General features: G+C 41.6%; 2 protein-coding genes across 2 annotated transcripts; both read right to left on the bottom strand.

The window, feature by feature from the left end:
- Positions 1 to 4,614: 4,614 nt before the first annotated feature.
- Positions 4,615 to 11,047, bottom strand: prph2a (peripherin 2a (retinal degeneration, slow)). Its single transcript, XM_080461344.1, has 4 exons — positions 10,742 to 11,047; positions 10,020 to 10,620; positions 8,486 to 8,732; positions 4,615 to 6,168 (listed from the first exon to the last, which is right to left on the bottom strand). The coding sequence occupies exons 2-4, from the start codon at positions 10,598 to 10,600 to the stop codon at positions 5,965 to 5,967; spliced, it is 1,032 nt and encodes a 343-aa protein (XP_080317470.1). The 5' UTR covers positions 10,601 to 10,620; positions 10,742 to 11,047; the 3' UTR covers positions 4,615 to 5,964.
- Positions 11,048 to 13,061: 2,014 nt separating this feature from the next.
- Positions 13,062 to 14,238, bottom strand: tbcc (tubulin folding cofactor C). Its single transcript, XM_080474457.1, has one exon. The coding sequence runs from the start codon at positions 14,225 to 14,227 to the stop codon at positions 13,226 to 13,228; it is 1,002 nt and encodes a 333-aa protein (XP_080330583.1). The 5' UTR covers positions 14,228 to 14,238; the 3' UTR covers positions 13,062 to 13,225.
- Positions 14,239 to 14,849: the final 611 nt, after the last annotated feature.

Raw genomic sequence — 14,849 nt, 5'->3', positions numbered from 1 at the left:
CCTCGCATGTTCATTAATGGCTTAAATAATTAAAAAATGACTCCGATGTTGCATTTATTCATCAGTGCAACTCCTCTGAGCATAATTATTGCTCTGCATCAGTATTTATAATTTTTTTTATCACATTATGGATGCTTAATCAATATTGTATACATCCATATTCATAAAAAGATGTGAACATTTCACTTTATTTTAAAAAAAAAAATGTTTTAATGGGACATAATATCTATCATGGAATCAATCCAGAGGTTTACTCCAGTTTGTAAACTTTACATTTCTACAGTTCAGATACAAACTCTTTAAAGGCTCCCTGGAGATGACGAGGTGGAATACCAGTATTCTCTTGGTATTTCAACACCGTTCTTAGTGACCTTTTACACAGAGGGGAAATATACATGGGAGTACAATTTTAAAACAAAAATGTCTTTAAATGGGATTTATTGTAAATATCTTTAGTGCCGTAACGTAAAAAAATTTTTTATGAGATGCACTGAGTGTGTTTTCCCACATTCTGTGCCCAACATTTAACTAAACTCTCAAACATTAAAGACCCTGACTTATCTTCCATTTTGACAAATAGAATCATTTGCAGTAGTTTTTTGTGCACTCTGATTAAATATGGCCAAACAACAGTGTTGACAGTATCACAGGAAGAGTAAAGCAGGTTTGTGCATCATCATATTTCCTCAAGTCCTTAAGAAACACAGATGTCAAACAAATATATCACAACTAAATATTCCTATATTCTGAGGTTGTCAATATATAATGGTTGTTCGTTTGTATGTTGCAGAAAGGAAAGCAGAAGTTACAGAATATGTTCATTTTCCCGATAAGATATCAATCCCAACTTTTTCATCTGATACTTAAGTAAATACCTCATCGTTGAAGTTGGTTCTTATTAAGAGGAAACTGATAAATATCCAATAGGTTTGTTTCATATGATTGTAATGCAGAAATCTGACAAACTAAAGGAGCTATTTAATAATGTTTCAGTTAGTTAAAGTTTTCCGACCTGTCAAAAAATATGATTTCTCAATCTATACATTCATTTCATTCGATAAGTTAAATGCAAATGAAGATTGTTGCAACTGGAAGCATTTTATCATTATTTTAACTCTTATAGACTAATTGTATTTGAACGTTTTTGAAAGGCTCCTCACAGATTAAGATAATGGTAATTACAAATCCATTGGGTTAACCGCCGTATGGTTGATATTCAGTGTACTGTACCTACATTAAATAAAAATCTTTCAATGTGAACTTGTTTGCAAAGTTTTCCCACACAAAGACAAATAGTGACAAAATGATATCCTTGTAAGAGTTGCAATATGCAAATTTTAAAAAACAATATATTTGCCATTCTTTAACCCACAAAAAGTCATTAAATGATCAAACAGTTGAATTATTGTTTCCCAGCTTGTTCAGTAATTTGAGGTCGTAATAGTGTATTTTCTTCTCCACAGTTTTCTCAACAGTGTGGCGGCTTCATGTACAAGATCACTGATGAAAAGATGCCCTCTCGTGGACTGTTAATGCAAGAGGCGTTCGGCGTCATGGGGTTTTTTAGGGAAGTTCAATCCACACGGTCAGTGTGGCCTTATCTCAGTTTTGGTTACCAGCAGTCGCCAATAGGGGGCAGCAGAATACAGACGACACAGATCATCCCTTCCCAGTGTTGAGGAAGCAAAGTTCATTTTCCTCTTTCTTGTTGCCTGTTTTTTTTATCTGTGACTGTTGATTGGCTGATTGGTAGTGCAGCGGTTGGCTTCCTCACCTCAGTCAACACCTTTTCTCTGGAGTTTGCATGTTGTCTCTGCGTTGGCACGCCAGTCCAAAAGGAAGTACTTCAGGCTCACTCAGGCGTCACAAGGCCACATGTGGCACTTCAGCCACTGCTTGACCGGCCCTCAGAGTGTAGCTGGTAAATCTGGAATCAAATAGGGATTAAAAAGGATCGCATTTTTCACCTTATTGGCGATGATTACATTGCTAGTTGGGTCTAGCGCCGTGGCTCGCAGAGCTACGACTTGTTGCCACACAAAACTGGTGTTTGACAGTGTGTGTGTGTGGGGGGGGTAAGCTCAGTTAATAAAAAAAGAAATGTTTTTATTAAATTTTAGAATAACGTGATCATCATTTCCAAACAAAATCTGAGAAAGACTGAGAAAAAGTGACACAGAGCAACCGTCGTTCATAAAAATCGCAGTAAAAAAAGCTTTTGACCAAGATATAATTCTATAAAAGTTCTAGTCAACATACGTCTATGCCCTCAATAGCAGTGCTATTCTTTCATGTGAAGAGCCCAACCTCAGGCTAATTGATCGCTCTGAATTTTTGTGAAAGCAATTGTCCTGTGATGGTATGGTAACCTGTCTTGAGCGTATGCTGTCTGTTTTTCTTTTAAGCTGAGCTTGACTCCTTGGATTTTTAAAATAAAAGTAGACAAATGTAGATACAAAGCAGGAACATTCTCTATTCAACCGATTTGAAGTTGATTCAAGTTGTGGACATACTCAGCAGAGATTTTATGATTTTAAAAGTGGATTACTTGGCAGAGGACAGTGAAACCCTGCTGGTTCTAATCCCTCAGCCAAAGAGTTCCGCCCACAGGTCCCTGAGCAAGGCCCATAACCCTCGACCGCTCAGCAGGCGTCAGGAAGGTCACCCGGTGTAAACCTGCTCCGCTGCGGCGACCCCTGACGGGAGCAGCCTCAGATGCTCTCAAAGGAGATTACAATTTCTACTTAGGTGTCACTAAACTAAATGGGATTTTTACCTTTACACATGATATGAATACTTCTGCAATTAGTACTGAAACTAATTGTTCATTTACCACCGAAAGCCACCAAGGACAAAAACTGATATAACCATAATATATTTTGATATATTTTGTATGTTCTGTGAGAACTCTTTGATTCCTGTCAATTCAAATCACAATTTGTTAAATATAAAACATAAAAAAGGTGTTATTTTGCACAGAAAGACGGTTCAATGGCTGAAATATTTCTTTGAATCTGAAGCATTTTATAATTTCACAATATGTTACCCGAGAACCAATAACGTGCCTTCTTACAAACACAAAATATCATCATGCATTTTCAGTTTCACTTCCTCATTACTCACCATCACAATCAGCTGCTTCCTCATTTCTAACCACTCTTTTCAATCCTGCAACACATTCATAACAATCTATTTTGAAATACTTGCACAAGTCTGAGAACCACAATTAACATTTTCAAAATAAACATTCAAAACAGAACATTATGTTCCCGACGTATCAGCATCATGTAATCAAACTGGCGTGTAAAGTGTGAAGTCCTAATAATTACATGTTGATAGTTTTGAGGAGGTTAATCAACAGATTTAACCATTTTTATTTTACTTTCCCCAAATGGATTCAGAGTAATGTAATTTCTTCACAGTTTTGAACCGATTTATTAGAAAGATTTAAATTTGAATAACAAAGAAAAAGACTGATGGACAACAAACATATTTTTGTACCAATACAGCCAAAATGAAGAGGACAAAAATAATGATGTTTAAAAGCTGTTTTTGCCTCAGTATCTTGACTTCCCCCAATAAACCCTGTAAACTCCAAGCTGTTCACATACAACAGATGAAAAAGCGGCACAGTCAATAGAAAGGTAATGATAAGTGATTTGAAACTGCCCAAGGAGCTAAAGCGTTTGGTCAAATACGTTACTTAAAAATATATAAGCCGCCTATTTTTGGAACAAATGTCATCAGTACAAAATAAAACGTATTCAGCTACTGCATCAAAAGGAATGACGACCGTCTCATCTTTATCCACACGACAAGCAGATCGAATTGTTCGCTTTTGGATCCAGATCCTTTTCTTTCATGCTTTGAATTGCAGAAGAAAAAAAACACCACAATACTCTTTCGTGCAGAATGTGTGGCCTCGCCTCGCTTTGCTCCTGCTCTTTGCTTTCTCTTGTTTTCCCCGGCGTCTGTCGTGACGTGCGTCCAGCAGCAGGACATCACCTGCTCACCTGGTTGAGGGGCTCATGCTAATCTAAAGCCGATTACGCCTCTTATCTACTCAGCACTGGTTATGTGCTTTAGTCCAACAAAAATACCGCGTGGAGTTGGCCTCTTTACCATTTCCCGCTGACTCTTCGCGGCTCCCGCCCATCTGCTCTAACTAAGCCACACTTGGATTTAATATCAGGCCTTCCCGTGTCTCGTGGCAGGATTTGTGTGTATTTCACTTCAAATGCACACGTTATTAGTGGATTGTCTTTCAAAGGGTTGGATAAACTGTGCCTCTCCGGTTAATGTTTATCGAAACTCATCCCCGAGTGGATTTAAGGTGCGTCACATTGATTCATTCTGCAGCTTCAGGCTGTATATTTCCGAGAGAAGATGTCAAAATACACACCCATGCATTAAGTTAGTTCTGGATGCATCCGAAGAGTGAGCCCCCACGGACACACACCCTTGCCTTAGACATGTGAAGAGTCATCCCATGTCCATGTGAAAGCTGTAATGCCTTAATTGCCCTCATCCTATTGACTTAATCAGGAACCCTCCCAGCACACTGGACTGTTTGATCTGTGCAGCTGAAGGTCGAGACAACAAGAGCCAATATTTCAGGTTTGGAACATATGTCTAAAATCCTTTATTTATGTACACAATCCGCATAATCTCTTCTACACAGACACACAAAGCCAAAAAAATATGTTGGAAAAAAAAAACCAAACAACTTTACATGGATTTAAATGAAACGTTAATGTTAATTACATTCTTTTTAGAAAAAAAGAAAAGAAAGAAAATTTTATTTTCCGCCATTTCTACACTATGTACAAATACAGCCATCCGGTTGTTGAATATACATACATACGTGTGTGTGTGTGTGTGAACGCACGAGGGAAACATTGACGTTGACCTGGGATTACAGTACAGGGGTCAGGAGCCAAGATTTAGCTGCCAATTTCAGTCGCCCTCCGTGAGTTTTTGGAGTCGCCCCTCGTGTCTGCGCTGGGCGCACCCCCCCCCCCCCACCCCCGATCCACGTGCCTCACTCTCCAACATGTCCTGCAACATCCATGCTGATTCACATTCTCACTCCATCTCAGGAGCGTCCGACCCTCAGAGGTGGACGGTGATATCATCACAGCTGAGTGCGGGGGTTCATTTATTTGGCTTTGTCTATATACAGTAGCAGCTACAGGCCAAAACACGACACCAACAATTGGCTTCCATGAGAGGTGGGTTGCATGTGAAAACAATAAAGTACTTGGAAAACACGTGATGTTATTAAATATGTCCCACTGATTACTTCATTGTAATGATTTTAAGGAAAAAAAAAATTATATTTATTCTCAGAGCTTCAAAAACCAAAGCGACCACTCCATAAATTAATAATCACTTTTGTAGAAGTACTTCTGCTTTTTAATGATTTATCAATTTTACTTCCAGGCCTCTCACCTCACACTTCTCCTCAGCTGAGTGACTGTGGAGCTTTGCTCCATAAACCATAGAAACCATAAATCAACCTAATCATTTTCTTTTTTGTTTTTTTTTTGTTTTTTTTGGGGCGACAATTTGAAATCCTTTGCAAGGCCTGGCTGTATGAAATTATGGGGCTTGGAGGCTCAAACTTTAAAAGGCTCATTTGCAATTGTTAATGTCACCCGAGGTCTCTTTAAAAAAAAAAAGACATGCTGTGAAGTAAACTTGGAGCTCGAGATGGATTTCTTTGGTTGATTCATCCTACTTGTTACCGCTCTATGCATGGACGTACAGGTTGTTTACCTCGTGATGAGTCCTTTTGAAATGACTTCAGGACCAAATATGTTGGGTAGTAAAAGGCTACAAAACAAATGTTGGTAAAAAAAAAAGAAAGAAAAAAGAAAAGAAAAGAAAATCGTAATCTCACACGTCCCCCTTTTGTATCCTCGGCGGGTGGGAGAGGTGTCAGTTTGTTCAGGCGGGTTCAGCTCAGCTCTCTGCAGCTGCTGCTTCTCCGCCCTCCTCCACCTTGGTGCCCTTGCCCACGGACTTCATTTTGGCCATGATGTCGGTGAACGTCTCCTTCACGGTCTTCTCCAGGATCCAGCCCTCGCTCTCGCTCTCTGGATCCTCCGGGTTCGCCAGGGTGGACAGGGAGCTGTCGACATACTGCAGACCGATGGTCACAGCAATCTGCGAGACAAGAAAGGGGCGAGAGATGAAGGATACTGTGATCTCAGCTCAGTTCTGAGAATATTTCTACTTTGAAGCAACTTTTATACCGATTTGATTCATTTAGGTTTGGCACATCAATAGTCCACCACAGCACAAACACAGGCAGACCACCACGCAGACTAAACGGTGTGTGACATGAGTTTGATGAGCTGATTTTGTCTGTTCATAGCGATCCAAATTGTAATCTTGAAATACACTGCAGATGGGTGAAGGTATGCTCATGACAAAGCAATTAATACACTGGAAATACTGCATCGGTGTTACTATTTCACTCCTCACTTCTCGGTGAGTCCTAACGGGTCAATCTAAAGAACATATGTGGCCCCGCGGGCGTCCAATGGTCCGATTGGCTTTAGGGTTGTTGTTTGTAACTCACGCTGCTAAATCATAAACTGCTCACGTTGCAACGAGATAACCTGATGATTGTGGTTTGACCCTGACCAACCAGAAAGTGGTGGAAGAATAACAGGAGTCACTTTACACCAATAATAATAGCCACCATTTAACTGTAGATCGTGGATAATTCAATTACTGTGTGACTAAAAGTCTTGCAAGAAAGGAAATGACATTTGATGGGTTCAGTTGGGGCTTCTTCATAAAAGCGAATGTCTTCTGGTTGAAAATAAACTGCACCCAAAATGGTGTCATGTAGGAATCACTATGAGGTGATGTTAGACAGACATGTGATGTCTACGAATGGTGTGTAATTGAAGTGTACAGTCAATATTACTTAAAAGATAATCAAATATTTAGAACCCCCCCCCCCCCCCCAAATAAAATACATATCTACTTTCGAACAGCAACTCTGTGAATAGAGAAGACTGAAGATGGAGCTCCAGGAAGTGGGTCTGCGGCTGCTTCCAGTAGATTAACCCATTACCTCGTCACTGAGCCCACTATCTGTGGACACGCTTGCATAACTACTGGTGAATCTGGGATTCCTCTAACTGCGAGTCTGATCAGCTTCCATGTGCCACCTTAATCCAAGTTTTTAGAACGAGGATTTACCTGCTGGATTTCCAGGACATAGATGATGAACGGCTCCATTTACTGTCGCCTGGAGTCTACTCTGTGTGATGGCAGGTGAATCGGCCTCAATAACAGCAGCAGATGTTGGCGGTGGAAGCCGGGGAGAGAGTCGAAGAGGGAAAAGATGCCATGTGGCAGCGACGGGATTACCCTTTGGGTCTAAGTGGCAGGTGAGATGCTGTTGATAAGCCGCACACCCGTACATGCCAGAGGTGGCATAAGGTAACCCAACAGTAGTGCAGGACGAAAAATATTTAGGTAAAGAGGATAAGAGTTGTTTGGGAAGGAGAGGCATTAAGTGGATAGTGCTTGTGTTGGGAGGGAGGAGGATGGGAGTGGAAAGTAAGGAGAGCCTGGACGTGATGCCAAATGGGTCAAGGCCAGTCACATCTTTGAAATGTTTCACTAAAGCACGCTGCCTTGGGGAAAGATTCCTTTGTGGCTTAGTGCAGTGAGTCAGGAAGATGTTTTGCTAATTTCTACATTTAGTCTTTAACGATTCATCAGCGCTTCACATTCCAGATATCAATCTGTCGGAATGGAAACTGAGTTTAAAGTTTGTTTGTGTCACTGCATTATTTCCAGTTGTTTGACCCGGTAGGAGGCAACACAGTGAGAATGTTTTCTTTTCCCCAGGACTGATTCTGGATATTCTTCCTGTTTGTGTGTTTTCTCTGGGTATTTAACTTTCCTTCCACCGTGTAAATATAAGCGAATTAGAAAATCTGAATTGGTGTGAGAATGCGAGTGTGGACGTCTGTGAAGGACTGGCAAACTGTCCCGTGTGTAGATTCATAGATAGATAGATGGTCTGGTTGGTATCCAAGTATGATGTTCAATTTTTAATGATTAAATTATGATTTAAATAATTCTAATAATTACATATTTAAAGAATTTGAATGGAAGAGATCTCAAAAGATTGTTTCATCAGAAAAACTAAGGAGCAATCTGGAGAGTTTATATCAGCAATCTAATCAGTACAAATGGCTCTAAATGGCTCTTGTGATCATTAGGATGGATTAAAGATAGTACAACTGAAGTGCACCAATTCTCTGGACGCACTTCAAAAGATACAACCTGCTGAATGTGAGCGTTATACTTTATATATATTTCCCTCACATCAAATATTACTGATCTAAATAGTCCTAAGAAAGTAGAAGTAGTGACAAAACATGTCCCAGTGAGTTGAGTAGGAAGTGGCGTGCAGCATCATCGTGTCTGTGCGTGAACCCTGCGCGACCCTGACCTCCAGCATGACGACCAGCACCACCAGCACTCCGATGGTGTTCATCATGCCTCCATAGTAGGACAGCAGGGCGTCGCGGCAGCCGCGCTTCCACACGTTCAGCTCCTCGGTGTAGTGGTCGTAGCTGTAGTGGGCGGTGTTGTTGGTCATCTGCAGCTGGATGCAGGGCCTCGGGGAGCTGGGGTTACAGCAGCTGAACGGCACGCCGTCCATCAGGTACTGGCCGTCCACGTTGCTCCCGATGCGGCTGAGAGGGATGAGGCAGCGTGTCATGTCAGAGTCATGTTATGATGGGTTGGAGGAGACAGCTGAATGAGATTAAAGGTCACAAACCAGTCGTTCTATATTTGTGTCATAAGTGGGCTAAGACCTCTTGAAGTATAAATAGCAACTTTATGGTCCACCTTTACTTTCTCAGATGAGCTGTGTTGTTTTGAGGCTTGGCACAATTTTACATCGACCGTGCTGAGTCAGCATCTCTGCGACACCGCTAGTTAAAAACAATAATCTTTATAAAACTAAATACAACCGCTTGCATACAGCAATCCAACAAGCAACACTTCATTATCTCAACACATCTAAGTTCTTTATCTGATCAATTCAACATGACAAGACTGATTATTGTTACTATGATCACTAATTAGTTTTGATGATCTGCACGTATTCAGAGACAATAAGGTGTAAACAACTGCAACAAAAGTGAAAGCAGCAACATAAATGTGCATTTTGGGGTCGGCATTCAGTCCGAGAAGTAGATTCTAGTCGTAGGAAAGAAGTTGGATTGGATCACAAAAAACTAAATGGGTCAAAAGTGAATCAATAATGTCCATTAAACATCTAATGACACCAGCATACAGCATTAAAATGTATAGTCAAGAAGTCATTACTAATTCCAATGATGGTATTTCAGATGATATTCCAATCTCAGAGTCTAATAGAGTCTTGTTATTGTTTCAAATACTCGCTAATACAATGACTCCTGGTGTCATGCCAGGATTTCTGCTGATTGAACTGGACACTGATGCTTGAAGGACAAGGACAGGGCTCAGTAATCCTGCAGATTAAACACGAACAATGTTTCAGTGATTAAAACTGTTTACTCAAAGTTTTGCGACACAAAATCTCTGTGGCGGCACATGTAGTGAATGAAAAGATAACCACAAATCTGTGAATATGTGCTTGATCTTGCATGTGCTGATTTGACCGTTAATGTTTCTGTCCCAACTCACTGAAGCCCCTCCCTCATAAAACTGTCAAGTAACTTCCAACGCCCTCCCAGCTCGCCACTGTAACCTTCAGCTGTCATCAGTTCAGCGATGGTAATCCCCAGTGGGAGAAAGTAAATAATTCACCTGCTGTGACCTACCTACACCTCAAATCCACTTATACTGACCCCTAAAGCACCCCACCTGAACAGCCTCCAAGTGCACCCGCACTCACCGGCGACCCTCGCCTCATTGATTTGCTCTTAAATCACTACGGACTTGAAATGTCATAAAACACTTGATTTAAAAAAAAAATTATTTCAACTTACTCTTTGACTTCTTTCGCACTGAAGTCCAGGTAGCGGTTGCTAACCCACTGGATCTCAAACCAATCTCTGAAGTTGTCATTTCCACAGCAACGAAACTCCATCTGCATCAGGTCCAGGGTCCTCTTCATGTAGCAGCGTCCCGGTGTGTCCGTATCCTTGTAGTACCTCATGCCGTTCCTCAGCCCCTCGGCCAGGGTGAACTGCAGCGGGATCCTCATCAGGAAGCACATCAGGGCCGTCAAAAGCAGCAGGACGTTGAAGCCCACGCAGAACACCAAGAAGGTCTTCAAAATGGGCTTCCACTTGGCGAACTTCACCGGGTCCAGCGAGTCGTAGCAGACTTTGCCACCGAAGGCGTTGATGCCGCATGTTATTAGGCCCATCAATATGAGTAGGTTGGGCAAAAAGTGGCTCTCGTTGTTGTCCATAAGTTCTGAGCGCTTTCGCAGCTCGATCTTGAAAAACAGGCCCATGCTGAAGACCAGCACTCCGGCCATTACCGCAAACCAGTACATGAACCAGACAGTCTGAGCGAGCTTCACTCGCTTCTTCAGATCAAACTTGACCAACATCAAAGCCATCGTTCAACCTGTGAAGTTTCCTGGGTGGGAAGAAAAGAGGCAGGTTATCACCTTACACTGCAAGAGTATCCACCCCCCCCCCAAAAAAAAAAGAAATCCAAGATTGCCCCTCAGAAAGTGCTCCTGATAATGCCAACCTACAATTCCTGTTTTCCTGTCTCTTTGATATCGCGGAGTCCAACGGGACAGGGGAGTCAGCTCAGCCTGTAATCCATCCCACGGCAAACAAGCAGAGATGAAGGAGTCAGGAGGACCCCGGAGCAACACTGGAGCCTTATTTCTTCAAAGTTTCCTCCTTTCCCATTGTGCCAGAAGCTTCAAAAGTCATATTCTTCAGTTTTCACAACTTTTGCAGACTTTTTTTTTCCACCTCGGCACGCAGGTGAGGCTAATCGCGATGCTCTGTTTTCCAGGAGAGCCGCAGGATTGCTGAGGATCCTCATGATTAAACTCAAAGTTGCAGTACGTCATGCTAAGCCCCTGTAAGCAGCCTGATCCAATTTACAGAAATCCCTCCACACAAGATGAGCCTGATCATAAGCCGCTGCTTGAGGCCATAATTGGTTTGAATGCTCACGTGGTCACGGCCGCCCCGATCGAGCGCACTGGGAGCTGTAATGGCCTCGGCCGACAGACACCATGGTCATGAAAGTGGAGCTAATAATGGAGCTAACACATTCACAGGTCTACAAGTTCAACTCGAACCGGATGTCTTCACACTGGAGTAAATGGTTTGAGCTAATGGCGCTCCAGTAGCCCATTGACAGAAACACAAAGCCTTCCAGACACAGAATAAAACATGAGGTCACACATAAATGAACATTATCATGAGATAGTTGTAGAAAATCCCCTTAAAGCATTATAGCACTTGTATTAACCTACTTCTTATCACTTGATGTCTTGCCAGTTATTATCAACACAGTGTGTGGCGCAAACAGAAGTCAGACTCTTTGCCTGAATGACTTCTATTCCCAGTCCTGGTGGATGAACACGAGAGCTGCAGAGCTGAGTGCTTGCCAAATGCAATTAAAACAATTATTGGAACGGCTTCTTTGTATTCAGTGTTACAGAATGTTGCATCGAGTGAAGCTTCGCAGTTTTAATACCTCTCAATAACAACATGGAAAAAGCCAAAATTTAGTAGTTTTTTTCCTGCATTAAGAGACAAAATGGTATCTTTTCCTAATATAAAGTAGCCAAAAGTTATTCGGAGCCTGTGAGCCTCATGTCTATTGCCATTATTCACTATTTTATTGTCTTAATCTGCTGTTTTTCATCATTGCATGGAGCTTTTAGCATTAATCATAAATGAATGGACACATCTATATGGACACTTCTCAGATGTATTCTACATAGTTAGCATTTCTTTAAATGCTTTAATATACATTAATGCATGTATTTCCTTAAAGCTACAGTATAGTATGTTATGACATCATATATTGTCTATGAATCATAAACAACAAATCTGAGTAAACGTCAAAGCAATAACAAGTCTATTTAAACATAAAAGTCAATGTATTGAAATGTATTGATTTTCTATTGTTTAACAAGAAGAAATAGCATTCTTATCAATATCAATGCAGAAAACAAATGCTTCTGATTGTAAACATACATTATTTCTATAATTTATCTTTACAAATTTTTGGTAGGAGGTAGTTTTAAATATCTAATGATTTTCTGCAAAATTTACATAGATGTAGATTATCAGTCTTTTATCCTGAATTACATGGTTTAAAAATTATACTTTTAATTTGTGATAATACCCTGAGACATAAAGAATTATTGCTCTACAAAGTGAAAAAGTACTTTGAAATATAAAGGTGTTTTGCATCTGTTCCTTTCTTTTTTTTTTCTAGTCAACAAGATCATTGTTCCTAAATGGGATTAAAGGACTATTAGCGTGATCAGGTAATTGAAGGCACAGCTACTGGGACATTGTTGAACCCCATCCAAATGCAAAACCCACAACATTCTAGTTGTACTTTGTCATTTTGCACAGTACAGGTGCAGAACTATTTGGTTTTGAAAAAATTATTTTACAATATCAATTCACATTCTCTTCAGACAGAACCATGTTTGAAAAACCTTGTCCTGCTATCATAAATGCCATACCATTACAACTTCATCATCCCATTATGAATTATTATTGTTGAATTCCTCAAACTGGTCATCAATAAAGATGCCTCAGTTAGGGCAGCAGCTCATTACTTTATTTTACCCTTGTAGGGCCTACATTTCCTCTGATAAATGCTGTGGACACCCATCAGCTGATTTGATAAAACATTAGTCCACACACCCACTGGCATGGACATATGAAGCTGGATATGAACTTTCCAAGTCTATTCTAAATTCTACTAACCAAAATAAACTTCAGTAGACAACCGTTTCAAAATTACTCGAAACCCATTTTACAGATTACAAAACTTAAAAAATAAACTCATTCACTACAAAAACAGTGATTGCATCATTTGTTGAGGTACATTATCTTTATTTCGGCACAATTAAATACATAAGTGCAACTTCAGTTTTGATAAACAATGGCGAAACAGTGTGCATTCAGACTAAATACTGTTAGTCTCATGCTTCGAGTGACATCTCATTGTAAATTCAACCATCAGGGTCTTGTTAAGTGTCCCAGTTGTTTCTTCTGTCTTCATCTGGAATGACAGACCAGTTAGGTGATGGTTTTCCTGCAGCGAGCCAGTTGAAGTCATCCACCTGGCTCCAGTTATTCCTTTCCCTGTTAAGTCCAGACACAGCGAAGTCCTCCTCCAGCGTGGGATAAGACCAGGTGAAGGGGGCGAAGGCCACTCCGTGGCAGTCCTCAATGATGGCCCGGCTCGTGACGTGCAGGTACACTTGTGTGTCCGTGGTGTTGTGGGTCCGCAGCTGCTGACATGGGAAAGCCAGGGTGCTGTTCTTGCAGTGATCTATGAAAACTGAACTGGCCACCGGCCCGCAGAGGATCTCGCAGCCATCTATGTGTTTCAGGTGGAGGGTGCTGGGGGAGCCAAACAGACGCACCTTGCAGTTGGTGAGGTGAGTCAACAGGACATCCTGCTTTTGGATTTCCTCAGCAGTCTTGGTGATAAAGTCATTGCTCTTGTTGGAGAAGCCACACTGTTCAGGCACCACTGCAGCTCCGTCTACCTCTGTGCTGACTGTTTCTGGAACGGGTGGCGCTGGTTCTGCCTGTGTTTGGACTTTATCTGCGGCTTTGGCTCGAGCTCTGAAGGCGAACTTCTTCTTTGGCAGGAATTCCTCTCTGGACTCTTCGAGGGAGGCTTGGAGTTTCTGCAGAGCCGCCTGAGCTTTCCGCAACTCGTACTGGGTTAAAAACAACACGCTGTCGTTCAGAAACTTCTGCAGCTGCGTAGTTCTGGTCGTGGCCTCCTCCAGGTGCTGGGTCACGATTGTACGCTCCGCTCCGCAGCAGCCGGACAGCAGCTCCTCGATGGACGCCTGCTCGCTCTGGAAGTTGCGCGAAAAATACTCGCTCTTCTCCTCGGATACAGTCCAGCTCTCTTTATCTTCATTTCTCCGCTCTACACTATCTATCCTCGCTTGGTTCCGCTTCTGAAGCCTCTCTTGCATCTTTGCAGCACCGCTTTCCACCGGAACGTCCATGTTGTTAAAGTGGAAGTGTTTGTTCTTCGTCGGTTTAACGGACGTAAAACACAAAACAAAAAGAACCTTTCGCGCCACCTACTGCATGGGAGGTTTATAGCATGAACTGCACCAGGACGCCGACTGGGATTAAAAACAAAACAAAAACATTGTACAAATGAAATTAAATAAAAATAGGCACTACTTTCTACAAAGCAACTATAGACGGATGAGAATACAGAGTCCTGAGCACAGAAACCTAAAAAGGCCCCCATTAAGTCCTGGACCTTCAGAAGGCCCCATATCTCCAGGAGCCTCAGAATTCCTATATAAGTTCAGGACCCTCAAAAGACTCCCGTGTTTTTAGGATCCTCAAAGGGCAAATGTAGGTCCGGGACTATTAAAAGATCCTCATAAGTCAAGGATCCTCAAAGTGTTCCAAGAGCCAATGCAAGTCCAGGACCATCAAGTGGCCCCCGTATGTTCTGGGCCCTCAAAGTAGAACAAACAGTCATCAAAAACACTTAGACAATTTGTGGCATGCAGTTTTATTAATGGAACTGTTTATGCTGGAAATACTTCACATGCTTTGTGTTTCTGTCGTCATTTAGCCTATTAAACCGCACACACACACACACACACA

This window comes from Lipophrys pholis, assembly GCF_963383615.2.
Source record: "Lipophrys pholis genome assembly, chromosome: 1".
In the NCBI taxonomy this organism is placed as follows: domain Eukaryota; kingdom Metazoa; phylum Chordata; class Actinopteri; order Blenniiformes; family Blenniidae; genus Lipophrys; species Lipophrys pholis.
This window is presented reverse-complemented; position numbering and strand designations above follow the sequence as displayed.

Bases quoted from the DNA above. Each gene is read 5' to 3' on its own strand.
- prph2a (XM_080461344.1), bottom strand. From the start codon at position 10,600: ATGGCTTTGATGTTGGTCAAGTTTGATCTGAAGAAGCGAGTGAAGCTC. The intron at 8,733-10,019 runs GTAAGTTGAAAT...CATCCCTCTCAG, and splicing joins AGTGCGAAAGAAGTCAAAGA to CCGCATCGGGAGCAACGTGG. The intron at 6,169-8,485 runs GTCAGGGTCGCG...CTTGTCTCGCAG, and splicing joins TGCTGGTCGTCATGCTGGAG to ATTGCTGTGACCATCGGTCT.
- tbcc (XM_080474457.1), bottom strand. From the start codon at position 14,227: ATGGACGTTCCGGTGGAAAGCGGTGCTGCAAAGATGCAAGAGAGGCTT.